The sequence below is a fragment of the Arvicola amphibius genome, chromosome 2 (assembly GCF_903992535.2).
Source record: "Arvicola amphibius chromosome 2, mArvAmp1.2, whole genome shotgun sequence".
Taxonomy (NCBI): domain Eukaryota; kingdom Metazoa; phylum Chordata; class Mammalia; order Rodentia; family Cricetidae; genus Arvicola; species Arvicola amphibius.
In genome coordinates, this window is record NC_052048.2 from 8,647,766 (window position 1) to 8,669,526 (window position 21,761).

At 38.0% G+C, this 21,761-nt stretch overlaps 1 protein-coding gene across 6 annotated transcripts in view; it reads left to right on the forward strand.

Annotated features, from left to right (window-relative positions):
• Positions 1-1,006: 1,006 nt before the first annotated feature.
• The window catches only part of LOC119806701 (solute carrier organic anion transporter family member 1A5-like), a 76,916-nt gene continuing 56,161 nt past the window's right edge, over positions 1,007-21,761 (forward strand). For 3 of the 6 annotated variants that reach the window (XM_038318598.2, XM_038318600.2, XM_038318601.1), the window contains exons 1-3: positions 1,007-1,069; positions 14,696-14,805; positions 17,761-17,902. In XM_038318598.2, the coding sequence (XP_038174526.1) occupies positions 14,746-14,805; positions 17,761-17,902 (202 nt within the window). In that variant the 5' untranslated portion in view covers positions 1,007-1,069; positions 14,696-14,745. Of the gene's footprint in view, positions 1,070-14,695; positions 14,806-17,760; positions 17,903-21,761 lie in introns of those variants that run through there. The other 3 variants (XM_038318599.2, XM_038318604.2, XM_038318602.2) reach the window with 3 other exon arrangements.

Genomic DNA, 21,761 nt, shown 5'->3' on the forward strand with positions numbered 1-21,761 from the left:
GCTATACCATACAGGACAGGCATATCTGGTAGAATTTTCTATGAAGCAGGAATTTTAAATGACTGTACCACCTGTCTTGGTAAAGTTGTCCTGCTGCCTTTTTCATTTGTATCCTACTTGTCCAATTTGGATGGAATACTGTCACCAGTTAAATTAAGGATAGATTCTTGCCCAAATAGATAGCTTTGCCACAATGAAAGCAAACTCCATATGGATTTTCTTTGATGTCTATCACCCTTTACTAAGTAGATTGCTGCTTCAGAAGCAGATATTTCTCATTGTCATGAACAGACCTAGGTTATTGAACATCTTAAATGTTATTTTCTGTAGGTCTCTGAAGCATTTGACAGTCACCTATTTATGTAAAATATATCTGTTTAACCTTGAAAACATACCTAATATGACTACAAGTTTGATTATTATAGAGTCAAATTATATAGCAATATTACTAATAATCTGTATTTCTGAATTATATATTACATTCTTAAATGAACCTAATAAACACATACTCCAAACAAGAGTATAGACATACATACAAGGACTTAAAATAGATTGATACTGGGAGGTATTTTGAACAGCTGGCATTCCTAGAAATTATAATTAAAAAATTGATGTGTGTGAGTATGTGTGTCTGTCACATGTGTTTTAGTGCCAAAGGAGGTTAAAAGAGGGTGTTGAATCCCCTTGAGTTCTGAACCATCTGATGTGTGCTCTGGGAAGAGCACCAAGTGCTCTCAACCAACATCTCTCAGCCCCATGATGTTCTCTGTAAATGGTCAAGAATCCCCCTCTTGCCAAGAAAAAGCCAAGACACTGCTTCTTATCCATAAAGTACAGATAATTATCTAAACACAATGTCTGAGATTGGATTTGTGGTATGGAAAGTCCTTCTGTATATGTGCTGTTTTTATTGGTTAATGAATAAAGAATCTGGGTTGGCCTATGATAGGGCAGAGTACAACTAGGTGGGGAAAACTAAACTGAATACTGAGAGAAAGAAGGCAGAGTTGTGAGAAGCCGTGCAGCTGTCAGAGGAGAAAGATACAAGCTGCTAACTGGAACTTTGCTGGTAGGTCACAAGCCTCATGGTAAAATATGAAATAATGGAAATGGGTTAATTTAAGATATATGAGTGAGCCAGAAATATGCTTAAGTTATTGGCCAAACAGTATTGCAAATAATATAGTTTCTGTGTGATTATTTCAAGTCAGGGCAGTCTGGAAATGAACAAGTGGCCTCCAACAACAGATTGGATCTTGGAACAGTGCTAGATAACCTGTTAAGGAGGCTTTTCAACGGTTCAGTGTGTAAAAGTCAGCTGTTGCCTTGGACCTACACCTGAATCACATCCCCAAAACCCAAGTGGTGGAAGGAGAGTACTGACTCCTGCAAGATTTCTTCTGACCTATGCACAAATTCAACACACACACATATGCACACACAAAATAAATGTGATTTTTTTTCGAAAAAATTGGAAAAAGTATTTTTAGTACAATGGGTCTAAATGGCATATAAAAAGTTTATCATGTATTTGATATTAAATTAATGTTAAATCTAAGATTTTAATGATCAAAATAAAAAATTAGGAAACAACACTGGTGTCTAAAACAGTTTAAAGAGAGCTCTTTATATAAATTCTGTGTTCACAAAGTTATCTGTGCCAAATTGTGTCTTATGGTCCTTTGTAAATAGGCATAAAGGCAAGCATTCAGCTGGACTGTGAATACATGCACCTTCTAAAAGAACAGGAATTTTAATTTTTAATGTGTGTGTTGGAGAACTCTAGTAGGTCTCTCTATGCAAGGACTACTAAAGTATTGGTGCTTCAATGGTACAAAAGGAGATTGTAATTGGACCAAAGCTGTCAATTCCTTTTGACCTGTAAACACTTCTCTTGTTTTGCTTGTTTATTTATTTATTTTTTTATTAAAAATTTCTGCCTCCTCCCCGCCTCCCATTTGCCCCCTCCCCCCTCCACTCCTCCTCCCTCTCCTGTCCAAAGAGCAGTAAGGTTTCCCTGCCCTGTGGGAAGTCCAAGTTCCTCCCCTCTCAATCCATGTCAGGGAAGGTGATCATCCAAACAGGCTAGACCCCCCCAAAGCCAGTATGCACAGTAAGATCCAAATCCAGTGTCATTGTCCTTGGCTTCTCAGCAGCCCTCATTGTTTGCCATATTCAGGGAGTCCGGTTTTGTCCCATGCTTTTTCAATCCCAGTCCAGATGGCCATGGTAAGCTCCTAATAGATCAGCCCCACCATCTCAGTGGATGGGAGCACGCCTCGCAGTCCAGACTTCCTTGCTCATGTTCTCCCTCCTTCTGCTCCTCATTTGGACCTTGGGAGCTCAGTCCAGTGCACTAATGTGTGGCTCTGTCTCTATCTCCATCCATCGCCAGATGAAGGTTCCCTCATGGTCCTGACTTTCTCATTTTCTCCCTCCTTTTGCTCCTCGTCAGAACCTTGGGAGCTCAGTCTGGTGCTCCAAGGTGGGGCTCTGTCTCTATCTCCATCCATTGCCAGGTGAAGGTTCTATGGTGATATGCAAGATATTCATCAGTATGGCTATAGGATCTGGCCTTTTCCGGCTCCCTCTCCTCAGCTGCCCAAGGAACTAGCTGGCGGCATCTCCCTGGATACCTGGGAACCCCTCTAGAGTCAAATCTCTTAACAACCCTAAGATGGCTCCCTTAATTAGGATATATGCTTCCCTGATCCCATATCCACCCTTCCTATATCCCAAGAATCCCATTCCCCCAAGCTCTCCCCATCCTCCCCTTCACGCTTTTCTCTCCCCATCTCTCCTTGACCCCATCCCACCCCACCCCCAAGTTCCCAATTTTTGCCCGGCAATCTTGTCTACTTCCAATATCCAGGAGAATAACTATATGTTTTTCTTTGGGTTCACCTTCTTATTATCTTCTCAAGGATCACGAATTATAGGCTCGATGTCCTTTATTTATGGCTAGAAACCGATTATGAGTGAGTACATCCCATTTTCATCTTTTTGGGTCTGGGTTACCTCATTCAGAATAGTGTTTTCTATTTCTATCTATTTGCATGCAAAATTCAAGATGTCATTGTTTTTTATCGCTGAGTACTATTCTAATATGTATATATTCCAAAGTTTCTTCATCCATTCTTCCACTGAAGGGCATCTAGGTTTTTTCCAGGTTCTGGCACTTCTTAAAGCAAGCCATTTCAAAAGAGTTAGATGCACTGAGTCCACTAATTAATTTTTACTTTCAACTTTGTGTCTTAATAGTCATTCAGTTAGGGGCCTTTGGGTTTTTGTTTTGTGGTAGCTTTCAAAGGAACTCACAATTTGGATTTTGGTCTTCAAATATGTGCTGATGATACATTGAAATGAGATTATTGATTCAGCTGCTTGAATGTTTTGTAATTAAATACAGAGAAAGATGCCAGAATCACAAAATTAATCTACTCACATACACATCATGCCTTCATGATATGCAATGCATTTATCATATGAACTCAGATGCATTCGAGTCTACTTATTATGTCAACAACAGAGAAAATCATTACCAGGAATACCTAAGTACAAATGCCCTCAAACTTAGTAATGCATTAAAGAATCTCAAAACTGTGGCAATTGCAAAATGGAGTGGGAAAGATAAATTTATCTCCTGTGTGATGCACAGTGGAGCTCTGGAGGCTGAGTACCATTTGGTAATGATGTTCTAGCAACAGAACATATCTTCCAGAAGAAAAGCATCTCTGGTGATGTGTTTTACAATATATCACATGAAACTATGTTGCAAGAAGCTCTAAGATGGGAAGCTGGGACAACTGCTTAGAGAGCAGTCTCTTTGCCATGAAAGCATAAAGATCTGAGTTCAGATCCCCAGAACCCAAGTATAGTTGGACGAGTCAAAAATTCTAGCATTCACACAGAGAGATGGGAGTCAGAGCAAGAAGAAACCTGGGAAGCTCACAAGACAGTGGATCTCAGAAGGGAACAGCAAAGAGAAGGATCCCTGTCTCAGTCAAGTGAAAGGTGAGGAGCAATACCTGAGGTTTTTCTCTGACATCCACATGTGTACCTGTATAAATGGGTATGTGCACGTACATGCATGCATAATTGTGTGCAAACGCACACACACTTGCCTGCACCCCCCACATCACACATGGACACACTACATATATATGCACCCACATGTGTACATGTGCTCACACACAGACATGTGCACATCCATGTATACATACATAAACACAAAGCCAAAGATGAAGAAAAGGCATTAGCATAAATGTCACATGAACATGTCTGATAGAGTTACTGCTACTTTTTGGTATTTTGGCATTTTCTGCTCAACTTCAGGGATTTAACGGCTGTCTACTCCAGGTGCTAGGATCTGATGTACCCAATGTCCTCTACACAATGAGCAAGTGCTCCTAAGAGTTCCATTTCCATTTTTAACTAGAAAAATATTTCCAATAATACTTCTAGAAATTGTATAAAAATTAACAGGATTTTAAAAACAAAGTCTGTTGTAAACTCATTCAAAAGGCAGAAGATTCTGGGATAGGTCATACACAGAGACACATGCCCCTAAAAGGGGCAACTGGCTCTAATTGGCAATAGTCTAAAGGGATAAAAATTAACTTTACCATTTAAGACCTCTGTGACGTTAGATAGTTGTTTGATTCCCCATTACTTTAAATCCTGTACCTTTTAAAGTTGGGATGACAGTATTTATGCTATAAGATTTTATCAGAACTGAAAACACTAATGTCACAGGTTTCTAAGAACAATGCTTAAAATCTGTGGATGTTTATTATTTATTGTCTGTAGTCTCCAAGGATATTCAATTTTGTTAGGATAGCATGTTATCTAAATGGTACCAGACTCATACCTTCCATTGTAGTAGCAGTTCTTCAGGAATGAAGACTCTAAAATTTTTCTTACATGCTGTCACTCAACTGAAAAACACACATCACACATGTGTAGTAAGGAGGAGATGGCTGCGTCCCGCTGACCGGTTAATTTAACCCCCAAAATAATCACACAGAAATTTTATTAATTAAATTGCTGCTTGGCCAATTAGCTCTAGCCTGTTATTGGATATTTCTCACATCTTAATTAACCCATCTCCATTAACGTGTATTGTCACTTGACTGTGGCTTACCAGCATGAGTCTAACCAGTGTCCGTCTCAGGCAGAAGAATCATGGCTTCTTCCTGTTTGTCCTTCTTCCCAGCATCCTGTTTGGTCTACTCCACCTATCTAAATTCTGCCCTATTAAAAGGCCAAGGCAGACTCTTTATTCAACCAATGAAAGCAACACATAAACAGAAGAACATCTTACACCATTTCCCCTTTTTCTGTTTAAACAAAAAAGAAAGGTTTTCACTTTTACATAATAAAATTACATATAAAAACAGTTATCAAGCATGAATTACAGATATAATATTTATATCTATTTTATCTTATATCATAACAATGGAAAACTGTAAATATCTATCTATTCTTTAACTCCATCAAGGACTCCAGAAGGATATAATATTACCTAAGAAAACAAGAAGTAAGCAACTTCTAAAACTCTAGAAATGACAGAGACATCTCACTGCCTAGACAGTCACCTAAAGCTTTTCTGTACCATTGGGGCATCCATATTCAGCCTTCAGGCCTATAGCATCCAGCAGACATTTCCATGAAGCAAAAAATTCCAAAAACATTTCAGTTACTTTCTGCTGTGTCCTGCAGAATGTTCTACAGACCCTTTCATGAAGCAGAAACCCTTCAGGACCATCTCACCTTTAGGCAAGTTCAGCAGTCCTCTCTCTGTGAGTTCTTCATGTCCAGTTTATGCAACAGTCCAGGCAAGAGCAGTTTCTTGCCCAAATGGTTATCAAACTTTATAAGAAGCATCTTTGATGCCCATCTTCCTCTTGAAGTAGCTGGTGCTGACAGGAGCAGATGTGTCTCATTGTCATGAAAAGCCCTAAGTTATTAAAACATTTAAAATGTCATATTCTGTAGTCTTTGAAAGATATGAAGAATGTCTATCTAGCTGAAATATATCTCTATATATCTAGAAAATCTAACTAACATGACTACAAGCTTGACTGTTATTGATGATTATCCATTAACAATCTATAATTCCTAATTATATATTACATTTTTAAATGAGCCAAACAATCACAATACCTTAATCAAGATAAAAATACATATACATATAACAAAGTTGACTTTAAACTTATATCCATAAGTCAAGATTTATATCAATGCAAATTATTCATACCTATATCACACATGGAGTCCAAAATATCACTGAACCCTGAATAAGCAGATATTTCAGAATGTGGTGGCTTGTCTCTGTTGGCAAATGGACTTCCTGTCAGTAAGCCTTCAAATAGTTGGTTATCTCCTTGTGGACACACCATACTCTGTTAAGTCCTAGTGAATTTGGCTCTTTTTGCAATGATGGAGAAGGGATAAGCCCATGCATTTGAGTCAATAAAGAAATCAGTTGACTTGATGGCAAGCCTTGTATTTACTTTGGCTCAGAAATGTGAGTATAGGAAGTGAGTCCTACTGAAATATTCAAGGAACTGTTTCCTGACCCAGTTGTAACAGCACTGTAGACGTTAAATCTATTCTGCAGCAGCAAACAACTACCATTGTCTAACTCTTGCTTGTGTGGTCATTTTATAATATGTGTTTAGATATTTAATTTGGCAGTGAGGATTATGGTCGCTTTGGTTAGCATTCATCTGTTTTCACATCCATTCTCTCCCATTCTCTATTTATTCTATATTTCAGACTGAAGACTAAGGTTCCCTGTATATTAGACTCTGCTAGTATGTGTTACTGGTAAATATTTATGTGGCAATGTGATTTTGGAGAAGGGAGAAATGCCAGGGCTTTCTTGTTTCCAGTGGTGGCTTTCTGACTTTGAGATCTCCAGCCTGTGCATCTCACCTCCTTCACTTCCTGATTTAACCTGCTTCCCAGTTTGACTTTTTAACACTTCTTGCACCTTTGTGACTTTTTTCTCACATTAAATTCTTTTGGTTTTGGTTATAAACTCAGTTTTCCTCTCTGTAGTTTGAGGACAATAGATGCTGTTTTTCTTTGTGGTTAGAGAAACTGAGTGGTCTGTCCCAAACATGCAGATAGTTTGCAAAGAGATCTTCAAGCTTGTAATTATTTCAAAGCAGAAGCAGCTGAGCTATTATACTGCATTCAGATGACACAGGCATGAGAATGGTTCTCATTAATCTTTTTCTCTCTGACACTGACTGCATCATGGCAATAGCTATCCTTTAGCAGTTTATGATCTGTCTCTCCCATAGCTTCTGAGACTTCTTGAGAGTAAGCACAAGCTTCCTCTTCTTCATCTTCAGATCCCTGACACCAAAAATTTAGTAAATTTTTAGTAAATTTTAGTAATTTGTGCTCAGAATTTAGTAAAGCCTTAAATAATAATTTGTGGAGTGAATGAATAATATTCACTGATATTGACAGGGTGATTATTTAATTTCAGCCCTGAGTGAAGGTGTTGATGGGAGATATGCAGTTCATTCTTCATAACAGTCTTGCATGATAGACATAAATATTCCTGTTCTTCATATAAACATGTAAAAATTTCATATAGGCAAGTCAACACATCTGGAATTAAAGTCACAATGGTGTTTCACACCTGAAACTCTCCAGTTATCTCCTCCTTTTTAAGATGTCAATGAGAAAATGCACACATAAATGGGTTAGGGGGAAACCCTGGGGTTTTGCTGTATTTTCAGATATGAGGGGTGCATGAAAAGATGTAAACTTTTTTATATGAGAAAAAAAGTTCAACTATTTTCTTCCACAAGTTTAGATATCTACTTTGTTTTGTTTGTTCCTCAAACTCTGCCTGTGCAGATAAAAAAAGAGGAGAATAACTGAGACTCTATAAAAATTATAATTTTCACTGCATTGTTCTCTGAGCAAAACCAGTATTAAATAGTGAGCAGAAAAGGTAAGCTTTCTTCGGGAACTACAGCAATTGTGGGAAATGCTTCAGTCTAGACTGGGTACAGTTCAGGATTCAGTGGAGATCAATGGGGACTTACAGAAAAGGAGGGTGGAAGGATATCATTGAGAGGAAACATCATGCCAGCTGTTTTAGTGCTTTTTAAGACAATCCTTACTGGTGATGAAGAGGGGAGGCAGAAATTTAACAAAGAAGCAAGTGGATATCTGATATATATATATATATATATATATATATATATACATATATATGTGTGTGTGTGTGTGTGTGTGTGTGTGTGTGTACATATGATATATATGTGTGTTTGTGTGTGTGTGTACATATGATATATATGTGTGTTTGTGTGTGTGTGTTAAAAGAGCCGGGGTTCATGACTCCTACATGACACCCAGTAGTATGCTGATGAGGGCTGGGATGAAGTCTTTTGTACATGCTTTCAACAAGGGTTAGAAATATATCCTTGGTCTGTACTGCATCTTCATTCCACATAGTTGTCTGTGGTCCATTCTGCCCCCAGACACCATACTGATCTGAGAGACCTGAACTGCCACCTCAGGTCATGGTGATGTCTGGGACTTTACTGCTGCAGAGAGCTGTGTTTGGGTCCTACTGAGACTGGCATCTGATTTATGTCCATGGTCTGTGTTGCCACAATAGGCCATGGGGATGTCCATGATTGTGCTTCAGCCAGAATCCATGTTGATTTTCGTAGGACATGATGCCACTATGGGGGCCATGTTGATGTGGGTAGCCAGCTCTGCCTTCTGAAGTCATGTTTGTATCCATGAAATGGACAGATTTCAAGAGCATTGTATATGTCTGTGGGCTTACTGAGGTTAGGGGTCATGTTCATGGTTTATGTTGTAGCTAGATACCACGTGGAGGTCCATGATCTGTGTTCTAACTGACTTGAAGAGCAAGGAGAGTATTGCTATATGATATTGATGACTGCAGATGCACAGTTGAGAGGGAGAGACATGGAAGGCTTCTGTTACAATCTGTAGCATGCTAACTGCACCTCCCAAAAGTAACAGTCTAGACAGGAAACATCAAAGAGAACTCTTAAAAAGTATTATTGAAATGTAGAAGAGTAATTTCTCACAATTGATGGATTCTGTCAAAGGATTGGAGGGATGGTGGGAGAGATCCTTCTGTCTATGTGTTGTTTTTAATGGTTAATCTATAAGGAAACTAGCTTTGCCTGATAGAGTAGAAATGCGTTAGGTGGGGAAAACTAAATGGAATGCTGGGAGGAAGAAAGCAGAGTAAGATACACGCCATGTACCACTGCTGGAGCTGGAAAAATCTTTACCCGGTGAGTCACAGCCATGAGGACAAACACAGATTACTAGAAATGGGTTAAATTAAGATGTAAGAGTTAGCCAATAAGAAGCTAGAGCTAATGGGCTAAGCAGTGTTATAAATAACACAATTTCTGTGTGATTATTTTAGGGCAGCCAAGAACCAACAAGCAGCTTCCTCAAACAAATTGGTGCTCAATGTGGGGCTTGCATCCATGACCCTGAGATTAAAAGTCTCATGCTCTACAGACTGAGCTACCCATGCACCCAGGAAACAACAATTTGCCTCCCTCCTCCAACAGAGAGGCACAACTCAGTTCAATTTGAAGAGCAGACCACTATGAATTTGACCATGCTCTACTGCATATAGATAACACAAAGTGGACTTTTTTCTTTTTCTTATTTTTAATTCCTTTTGGGTGTGTGGACATGGGAAAACTGGTAAGGGATTGTGATGGGGTGCTTGATGTGAAACTCTCAGAGAATCATGGAAAATGTGTTGTGAAATAAAGAGAGCCCTCTATACAGTGACTTAGCTTGATTCCTGCTTTAAATGGAAAGCACAAGGTTCCACAGGACTGTGTCTTAGAGAACTTGAAGTTGCCTGGTGAGACCTAGGTCAAAGCAAATGTGTGTACCAATTCCTACAATCATCTCTTCATCTCTAGATATGTTTCCTTCAAGAAGTGACACTGATAACATTCAAAACTGGTTCTGCTAACAGCAGAAATAAAGGCAGTTTTGAATTTCTAATTCTGTTTCTCAGTTGTATAACACATCCAAAGTCACAAACTGTAAGGATTGCATGTGAAGGGTTTGTCCATGTTCCAGACTTCTTTTTGCATGGTAGAATCACATGAATGGGTAATGTGCTAGATGTTAAGGTTTCTCTAGAGCAGTACATTCCAGATATCTTGAATGTAGGATATAAAAGTATACCTGTATATGTCAGGCTCAATAATTAGAATTCAGTAGTGTTTTATTTTATTTCTGACTAGAATAGCTGACCAAGGTAAAATAATTTTCTTGGACTCAAACAAGTCATTGTTGATTCTTCATTCCCTTTCTTGGTTTGGTATTGGTTGAAAGTATTTCAGCTGGACAACACTCAATAGGCTCTTTCTAGCAGTTAGAGGCTATTTGAGGATTTCAGGGAATGGTGATTTCATAAGATATTGGCTGGTGTGAATTTTTTTATTTTTCTCACCAGGGAAAGGATGATCTCCTAAAGTTTCTTAATGTATGTATTATTTGCTTTGTCATAGTAAAACAAATCTTTTGATTCATTTATTTAATAGCACAGAGTAAGGTGGAATGAACAGCATATATGTACTGATAATCACAAACTGTTTGGATACGAGCATGAGTGAGTGTGTTTATTCAACTTGTACAGAGTTGTATTCTCCTGGGATAGAGATGCCATTAAGGACCATCAACCAAAGGGTTCCCACTACTAGGGTTCCTATTCAGTGTGTATAGAGTGTCAGTACTGCAGGGTAGTTACTGTTCTAGAGATCTACTATGTAGTATGCTCACCCACTGACAGCAATTCTGCACTGTGCTCTTAAAATATTTGAGAGAGCAGATGTTATGTCATACACTTTAGAATAAAACAAACAATGCAAAATCATTAAGAGCTGTACATTCTTTTTCTTAATAACAACAGTAGTGTGTTCCTATGTTTATTTGGGTGCTAAAGAATGGGAAAAATAACAGTGTTCTCTGCTTAATAAAAGTGTAACATTCTGCTTCCATAAGCACTGATGAGTGATACATATTTGTCTGTGATACTGCATGATCTTAAGAACAGAAGCATTGTTTAAACAATGCTGAGATAACAAAGTCACACTGTTTATGTGACTGCCACTTACTCAGTGCACATTTCTCATTTTGGTTCAGTGCGCACAACAGGGGAATGTGACATGATTCAGTATTGGGTTTCGTTAAATAAATGAAACATGTTTGCTTTGCCTCATTTTGAAAATACATCTGAGAAGACACAATGTTTTTCAGAGACAGAATTGTCACAGTAGAGGCAGGTGTGTGTTAGTCTATTTATATTGAATCTGTTTTCAAGAGCTTAGCTTTGCACACTTTATTTACAGTCAAGATGTAGTGATGGGAGCAGGCTGCTTCCTGCCACCAGGCTAGCTTTACCTGAAATAATTACATGGAAACTGTATTCTTTTAAACACTGCCTGGCCCATTAGTTTTAGCCTCTTATTGGCTAATTCTCATATCTTGCTTTAATCCATATTTTGTAATCTGTGTAGCACCACAAGGTGGTGTCTTACTGGGAAGGATCTTAGCCTGCATCCATCTTGGAGAGGAGAGCTATGGCGTCTGCCTGTGGCATCTGCCTCACTGCCTTCTTCCTCCCAGCATTCTGTTCTCTCTCCTCCACCTATCTAAGCTGCTGTCCTATCAAAAGCCAAGGCATTTTCTTTATTAACCAATGAAAGTAACAAATAGACAGATGACCCTCCTACATCATCAAGACACATGTATGTAGAACTTCTCTGACAGAGCAAAAGCATTTAAAAAGGAATCTCAAGATGGTGATAAAAAAAATACCTCAATGATTACTTAGTGTGTATGGGAACAGCCATCCAAAGATCTGGGTGACAACTCCAGTTCCTCTTGGCTAAAAGAATGAAAAGTAGATATTGAGATAAATTACATTTAAAGACACTAAGGAAAGAGAAGACAGCTTTGATATGGGAGAGGAGTAAGCTCTCTTAGTGATGTGCAGGGAGACAATTCTGGAATCAGAAGGGCAAGAAGGCAGAGAAGCAAGAAAAGACTGATAAGAGATTGCATTAAGAATGGGGAGAAGAGGCAGGGAGGAGAGTCCAGAGGTTGATGTTTCATTTGTACTTGGTATAGATTTAAATAATGAATTTTTTTTCTACTGAATATTTCCACTTTCTGTAATTTTTTTTCAATCAGTATTAGGGGTTCTCAGAAAGTTAATGGACCTGATGTTTTATGTGGGAGCCTTGAGTCTAAGATATCATTCCTATATCTGTTCATAACTGCCAAGAGAGTAGCTATAATTTTCATCTAGATCCTATGAATTTTCTTTCTATTTACACAGTAAGGAAGTTATACCTCAACTTATATGACCCCATTCTATCCCAGTGTACCTCTATTTTTTTTTTAAAGAAATTGTATCTTTTTCAGGAGAAGCCTAGGTTCCTCAGAATTTAAAACAAACAACTTACTCTGGTGACTGAAGTGTCTCAGACAATTTCACTCCTCTATAAAATCGCAAGTTTGTCTAGTTCTTTGTTCAATCTTGATGCTGCATGAGCATAGTACAGGTTTAGTAAATATTTGTCATAACTTCAAGGCAGCAAAGAGAACTAGTGTCATACATAATTATTCAGTTGTGAAAGGGATTTCAAACGCTGGCAAATGGTTTAAATGTTTTATAAACTTAGCATCATTCTGAATTGCATGCTGAATGAATGCTGTTCAGAGGACTTTTATAAATTAGTTTTGTCGATATGGGTGAGAAATAATACTAGCATGTTGAAGTGGACTTTCTAGAATAGGTATAAAATTAAAATGGTGATGAAAATATCCTACTTTTAAGACACAAAATAGTTTGATGAGACTGATGCAGTTAAATAGACCCCAAGTCACCTTTCTTCATTGCATATTAATACTTGTACCTGCGTAAAACCTATACAGAGAGGTGCATGTTTGTCCATACATAAGATGATGTGTGATAAACAACCATGCAAGATGTCTCTTCAGGTTTCTGGTATTTTCATATCTCTACAATTTAAAACTTTGAAGTTTTAGATGTATCTGTTGTTTATATTTATATCGTTTTCTTGATTAAAGTTTTATGTCTCCCTAGGTTTCCATGAGTCAAAGTGCTTCAAATAGTTTTTCTCATATTGAGACTCCAGGAAAGTTTGGAATGTAAAGACTTCAAGAAGGAACCCTTGAAAGCAGTCCTTGTGAACACAATTAGGCAGAGGTTGAGAACAAACACAAGAGATATCTTTGAGTTCTTAAAGGCAGTAGCCTTCAAGCAAGTTCAAAGGGCACCATCTGCATTTCTTTTGCTTTGCTAAATAACTGAAAAGTTTTATTTTAACCACATTTTCCTTAGCTTAACATCAGAGCCTAACAAGCTTTGAGACATGCTTTAATAACACCAAAGTCTAATTAAAGTAATTTGCATTGACTTTTTCAGTAGAATTCAACAAACAAATGTAGATTGACACTATAAAGTAGGCACACACTAGCTCAGAGTTGAATATAATAAAGGTGTAGACTCAAAGATCACAGTCCACTGCACAAGCAGTGAACAGGAACTGAATCGGCAGCTGAGAGAGAAAAAGAGAGAGAGAGAGAATCAATTATGGCTACATTTATAATATAAGAGACCATGCCCATGTGAGCTGGTATCTTGAAGGCTATTGAATGAAGGAGTTTCAATAGCAAACAAAAACTTCTCTTATAGCATTATTTTCAAGATCAGTCTGAATAAAAAACTTCCTAGGTAATTTTATAATACTCTAGGTATTAGTTAAATTGTTCCTATTCAAATAGTTATGTGTACATGTATGTGAATGCAGTGAATATGTACATATGGATATGTATGGATATGCAAGTATGTGTGCAGATGCAGGTGCACATATACAGATGAGTCAATACTGAATGTTTTCCTCTACTTTAGGTTTTATAATAGAGTTTTTTTCACAAATTTGTCGGTTGTTCATTTGGTTAGAGTAGCAGATCGGCACACTACAGTGATCCTGCCGTCTGGGTCCTCCCAGTGTTGGGGTTACAGGCAGTTTCTCAGAAGGATACTTGTTTGCTAAGAATTTAAACTGAGGTCCTCAGTCATAGGAATCAAACACGTTACCAACTGAACCACCTTCACAGCTGTGCTGAAGCATTTTTTTATCAACTTGACACAGGCTACGGAAGTCTGGGAAGGGGAACTATTAATTGAAAAACTGTCCCAAGGAGTCATGGTCTTTTCTGTGGTGCATTTACTTGATTGAAGATTAATGTGGGAAGGCCCAGCTCACTGTGGGTGGACCATACCTGGGAAGTCAGTTCTGGGTTGTCTAAGAAAGCAGGCAGTGCAAGCCATGAGGAACAAAACAGGAAACAGTGTTTCTCCATGGCCTCTGCACCTGCACCTGTATTCAGGGTGCTGCCATGAGTTTCTACTCTGACTTTCAACAGTGATGAACTGTTAACATTGTAAGTTAAAATAAAACCTTTCCACTTAAGTTGATTTGTCTTGGTATTTTATCACAACAATAGCAATCATGACTAAGAGAACTATGAAAGCTTTTATTTTTAATTTTTAGAATGATTTATTACAGCTCAGTAAATAATTTAATTAACAATTGTTTGCTTTTTTGAAAAGGAAGAAGTAAGACATTTAAAATATAAAAATCTGGAAACCATTAGAAGAACATGGGAGAACCTGGAAAAAGTGTTGCAACCCATGGGGTGACATGTTTTTCAAAACTGAAGGTATGAATTGTTTAGATATATGTGCATGTATATATGCATGACAATTTTTTAAAGCAAACACTGATAATCCTTGGATCATTTCTCAGCTTATATGAAGTTTTCCATCATAAAAACTATTTTGCCTAATGTGTTTTTAATTGATTGCCTTAAAGAAGTTGACTTTATTATTATGGTTGTCTAACTAGGATTATTTAACTAGAAAGATTTTTCAGACTAACTTAGAGTACAGATTCTCAACCTATGATTTGAGACTCTTTAGGGGTTGAAGACCCTTTCACAGGAGTCACCTAGGATCATTGGAAAGTACAACTGTTTACTTTACAATTCATAACAGTAGAAAAATTAAAGCTATGAAGTAGCAAATAAAAATAATTTCATGGTTGGGTCCAACAGAACATGAGGAACTGTATTAAAGGGTGCATCATTAGGAAAATTGAGAATCACTGTTTTAAGGGGTCTTAAAGGAGCATGAGGCTTATAATGTTTCATATGTGTATTATACTGTGCTGGAATTTGGCCTGAGATCAGAGGTCCAGCCAGTGCTCAGTTCTCAGGGGTTTTTGACAAAAGATCAGGGGTCACATCTAGGAACAGTTCCCAAGTAGAAGTGCTGTGTTTATTAATATGTAAAGATGAGCTCATGGTCTAGTCAGATGAATATATTCTATGAGTTTTGACAATATTGCAATCATTTTGCAAGACAAAATATCCATTCTGTTTACTTTTTGGGTGGTTTTCAGTAGTTTTTAAGAGAGTTGTTCTCACAGTTCTAAAGACATGTTTGTGTGATCACCAAATGTAAACATGTATTAACCCAAGGAATCTGAGCACTGCCTAATCTCTGCAGAGCCCCTCCCAGGCTCCTCTCTAAGCTGCTGCCTCCCAAGTCATCCAATCACAAGCTCATTTACCTTATTCACCTGGAGTGAACTCCATACATAATTAATACAATAATAAATGAGAGGAGGCCTCAGACTCAGCCCTGGGAAGTGTGTTTTTTTTTTCCTGCAGTGATGTGTGAATTATTGAAACCCAACCCCTCATGTTATCCTTCAGTCCTCACATTCTGAAGAGCCCAGGGCCCATGGATCTTAACCTTTGAAAGATGTCTACCAGATGTGTCACTTTGAACAATTTGTGCAACGTGTTTGTACTTCATCTCAAAAGGATAGTGGTAGTTCTACATTTTAAGACAAAACCATCATTCTGAGACCTGTTTGTTTGTGTATCCCTCTCTGTGTCTGTCTCTGTATGTCTGTGAGTGCTCACCATTCAATGCCATCCTATTTGAGTGGAATGGGGAATTAGACCCAGATGCTCAAAACAATGGGCAAATCTTTTATCCCTGATCTATAACTCCTTCTCCACTGTTAAATATCTTAATTACTTTCAATTTATGTTTTTTATGTATATGGTTGTTTTGCCCCCATGTATGTTTGTGTACCACTTGTGTGTCTTGCATCCTTGGAGGATAGAAGAAGGTGTTGATTCCCTGGAACTGAAGATACAGATAGTTTTTAACACTACTTAGACTACTGTTATAAAGGATTTTGTGCATATTTCCCCACCAAGAAAAATAAAACACGTCACTTTGCTGCAACTATTGCCTTCAGGAGTGAGACTGTAGCTTGTTTTTCTCAAGAATATAAGGAGGACAAATTGTTGAACTAGTCAAGGAAAGCACAAATTCTAATCGTTCTTATAATAAAAACCCAGAGGCAGATATCTATTAAGGGGTGAAAGCTGAGAGAGCAGAGAAGCAGTGCAGCTAGCTACTAGAGAGAACCTTTAGCTCGACCAAATCGTCAGACTGAAGTGCGGTCCTGAATGCCCTGTCTACAAACCTCAACTGCATCCTCTGATGGAATCCTCAAACTGCATCTGTCTCTCTGAAACCTCAGACTGACCCTGAGCTCTTGTCTCCTCCCTTCATCTAATTGTTCCAGTTTTAAAGCATGCATTGCATACTCATACAGAGACCTAACTTTCCCATCATAATAGTGTTTCCACTTTTAATATGGGAAAAAGTTATCCCTTTTAACTAATTCTTCCTTTAAGGAACCCAAATGTCTCAACAAATCTGCCACCGGTGATAATTCACATAATGGTGAAGGGTGAGGCTGACTGTTGCTACATAGCACAGTAGAAGCCTGAGCAGATTCAAGCAGTGGCCAGAGAAGGGGGTCCAGAAAAGTCTATCAGGAGAGAAGAAACAAAAACCTAGTCGGTGAGGTGGTGACTTAGGTTCTGTGTAGCTGCAGACTATGCTGGTAGTTGCAAAACCATGGGCAAGCAGCTTTTTCCTAATTCTCACCCAAATATTTTGTCACCAGATATAGCACAAACTCTTATTGTTCTTAATAATAAAATTCCTGAGTCAGATACTAGAGGGTGAAAGCTGAGAGATCAGAGAAGCAGTGCATATAGCTACTAGAGAGACCTTTTACCTCTACCAAATCTGCACTCTGATCTTCAGGCAAACTTTATTATTATATTACATATAAAATATTACTAGTCAAGAACACCCAGAGACTAGTCATTCTTGAAAACATGAGCAGAAATATGCTTTGGTTTAATTCTGTGTTCTGTTTCTTACCTTCCTTAAATTGGATAGCACTTGTCTTGGAGATAACCTTATAATGCTGAAGATCCATCAATGACTGTGTTTTACATTGAATAGCTTCATGACTTTCTGTATGAATAAGGTACACTGATAAAAAAGAAAAAACATACCTTTCTACAAAACTCACTGCTGCTAACCTACTATTCTAACTGCATTTCCAGAGTTAGCACATTATGGTAGAAGGGAGATTGCAATTTAAAATTTCTTCCATGTTCAAGGACTTTTTAATTTGGAACAAACCTCATAGGAGAGGCTGTTTTGTCAGAAGGTGGTAGATATATAACTGGAAAAAAAAAAAAGGTCTTACTTTTTCTTAAATTTTTTCTTCCTAGATGTTTCTGTTGGCATTAACAGTGGCATACATAGCCAAAGCACTATCAGGAATTTATATGGTTTCCATGCTCACACAAATAGAAAGGCAATTCAATATCCCCACATCTGTAGTTGGATTTATCAATGGAAGTTTTGAGATTGGTGAGTTACATTTACTTATTATTACATATTGATATTCTCTCATAATTTCCTGCATAAGATTTTCTAAACTAACTGAATTACATGCTTCCTGAAGTGATTGAATGGCCCGTTTTGGGTGTGAAGAAAGTATTTTTTAAAAATATCTCTATAATAATATCTAATTTTTGCCATATATCCTGATATGGCCTCATTTTCTGACAATTAGAATAAGATTTAGAGTATCAATATCTAATTCCATCACTTGATAACTCAGGCCGACACTAAGGCCTTTTTCATGGCATTTTAGAAAGTTGCTGTTGGAGCCTCGGGGAACTAGTGTTCTGAAGGAAGGAGCAAATGCTTCTCTGTCTCCACTGTGCCTGTGAAGTTGGCAGCTCTCCACTTGTAGATACTGAGGAAGATGAGGATGCTTTCCTGTGTCTGAGTTGTGACAGACACAATTCCAAGATTTGGGTAATGAGAGTAACGAACTGGAAAATGACAGTACAAAGGATGAAGGAGGGTAGGGTGACCTGGATGTCTTTTGTTCTTAGCTTTTATTTCCTTCAAAGTGAAATTATTTTTAATATATTTAACTAAAACAGCCATGAAAATCAGGACTGTGAAGTAACTAACCCACATTGAGGGTGTTCCATCTTGTCTCCCAGTATAAAAAATCTTACATGTGTCCTAGGTTTTCCCAGTGAAGTCAGGATAAATGTTTTATACAGACTTTTTATAGATTCAGTAATGGATTTTTATAGATTCAGTGTGTTAGATGGAGCAAGTGCTGTCCATTCATTATCCAAGATCCTAAAGAACACATTGTTCTAGGGAAGACGGTCTCTTAAAAGGGTAAAGGTGATCTGGGAATAGAATCGACAGGTAAATGTGAAGGGGAGATGTGTACAGAGGGTGAACCGTTAAATAGTTTGCATGGGGATCAATTCAGTCCTATATTGTTGTCAGGGTTTCCATCCTTCCTGGTTCCTGCAGTCATTAAGTACAAAGATGTAGATGGGAGCGGCCGGCCACTTTTCGCCACCTGGCTAGCTTTACCTGAAATAATTACATGGAAACTGTATTCATTTAAACACTGCCTGGCCCATTAGTTTTAGCCTCTTATTGGCTAATTCTCACATCTTGCTTAACCCATTTTTTATTAATGTGTGTAGCACCACTAAGTGGTAGCTTACCAGGAGAGATCTTAACCTGCATCTGTCTCGGAGAGGAGAGACATGGCAACTGCCTGACTCAGCTTCTTTTTCCCAGCATTCTGTTCTGTCTTTCCTGCCTACCTATGTTCTGACCTATCAGGCCAAGCAGTTTCTTTATTAATTAACCAATGAAAGTAACACATAGACAGGTGACCCTCCTCCATCACAAAGAAATCACACAGAAGAAGTCTTCATTAGTTATATACTGATTGGTCCATTAGCTCAGGCTTCTTACTAACTCATATATATATATATATATATATATATATATATATATATATACCCATTATTCTTGTCTATGCTGGCCATTTGCTCAGTACCTTTTTCAGAGAGGCTGTCACATCTTGCTTTTTCTGTGGCCAGGTAACAACTGCAGAGGAATGAATTTCCTTCTTCCCAGAATTCTCCTGTCCTCATTGACCCACCTCTACTTTCTGTCTGGTTGTCCTGCCTATACTTCCTGCTTGACTACTGGCCAATTAGTGATTATTTAAAATGTAATTGACAGAACACAGGTCATCATCCCACATCACTTCCCCCTCATTTATTTAAAAAAAAAACAGGAACTCTGAATCTAATATCCTTTGTTTAGCTTTTTTCCTGACTATTAGCCATAACAACTTGTATGTAACCAACATTCTAAACAAAGGAAAATATCCATAGTCCATTTTTGGGAATATGGGTGTAGTTCTCCATGCTACTTCCTGCTTCTTGTGGGTGCTCATAATATTATGGGGACCTAAAGAAAATTTAGAAATATGATCAAGCCCTGACTGGAGTATCCTCTGAGGCTTGATCATCTCAGGCAGCAGTCTTGAATCTGTTCTGGATGTAGAACTCAGACATCTGAGCCATTTGTTCCTACCAGAATTTTTTCAGGTGGTCTTCCTTGATCACCCCTGATTTTTCTTAACTCAGAATAAATCCATAGCCTCACATTTTCTGTGTAATCAAAACCTCTTCTCCAAAGTAACATACCTTTTGACTTCAATTTTGAAGTCAAGGTATTTTCAAAATATCTATCGTGGATTAATTCAGCAGTATTTATAAATAAATAAATTTATAAATAAATATCTTTTAACAGCTGCTGTTTCTTCTTCAGCATTTTTAAATTCAAAGAGAACATAATAACATACAGTATCCAGACTCTCTGTGTATTTTTCATCTTTACATGGCTTTATTTTAACCTCCATTTTTTTTATTTTTACTTTTAATTTTTGGCTTTTTCAGACAGGTTCTCTGTGTATCTTTGGTTGTCCTGGAATGTGCCCTATAGACCAGGCTATCTTTGAACTCACAGAAATCTTCCTATCTCTACCTCCCAAGTGCTGGGATTAGATGTGTGTACCACCACACCTTGAATTCACAGAGATCTGTCTGCCTCTGCCTCCCAAGCACTGGGAATAAAGGCATGTGCCACCATACCTTTAATTTGCAGATGTTTGTCTACCTCTGCCTCCAAATGTTGGGATTAAAGTTGTGTACCACCACAACCAACTACTCTCCTTTTTCCCTTTTTCTTTTTTCTTTCAAGTCTACATATATTTTTAAACACATAGTAAACCAGTTAGAGGGTTTTTTCTTTGAATCTATTTCTACTGTATATCTCTCTCTTTTTCTGACCACATGAGTTTTTAATTTGCTAAGCAATATGGGTAGGATTAAAGCCATGGCTTTGACAGCTTGATCCAGCTCATTCCTTAGCTTTCTGAGATTCCAGGTTCATGGCTGAGGTACCGGCTGGAGACATGTTTATTGCCACAACTCTTTGTCATTTTACAATCCCTGAAACCAACAGGAAGCAACGGTCAGCCTTTCATTAAAACCTTTTAAGTGTTTTGTATCAGAACCTCTTTAAAAACTGCAAGGTGTTGCACCTATAGCTGAGTCAGGAAGCCTCTCTTAAATGAGAGCGCTTTTCTCTAGCAAGCAGAGCCCACCTGAGAAAATGTTGCTATCAATAAGCCACGCTTAACTCTATTCTTTTCCTTCTAGAGATACTTCCCAAGCTCTGTCAGGCTTTGTGTGGATGCAGTCGCCCCACGTTGGGTGCCATTTGTTGGGGTTTCTGTCCGGCACAGTTCCTGCAGTGATTAAGTCCCAAAGAAATCACACATAAGTCTACATTAGTTATAAACTGAATGGCCCATTAGCTCAGGCTTCTTATTAAATCTTATAACTTATATTAGCCCATTATTCTTGTCTATGTTAGCCATTCGCTCAGTACATTTTTCAGCAAGGCAGTCACATCTTACTTCTTCTGTGGGTCACAACTGCAGAGGAGTTGGCTTCCTTCTTCCCAGAATTCTTCTGTCATCACTATATTATGGGAAGGTGGAAGTTGTTAGAACATGAACCTGGAGAAGTGTGCAGGGATGATATATGGGTAGTGACTGTGGCATGCTTTAGAGTATGTCTTTTATCCCTCTGGTGGCAGAAACACAGTATGGGGTTGGAAGAGGGTCATGATCTTTCTATACTGAGGACTCATATTAAAAGCCCAATGCCATCTGAATTCTGGATAATACTTTAGTTATACAAAATCAAACTATATAGGTCAAAAGGAAAGCAGTTACACTTGAAGTATAATTGTCAGAACATTTAAACATCTTATCAGGAAGGAATATTCATGCTTTTTAACAAGGCAAAGATTATCTATATCT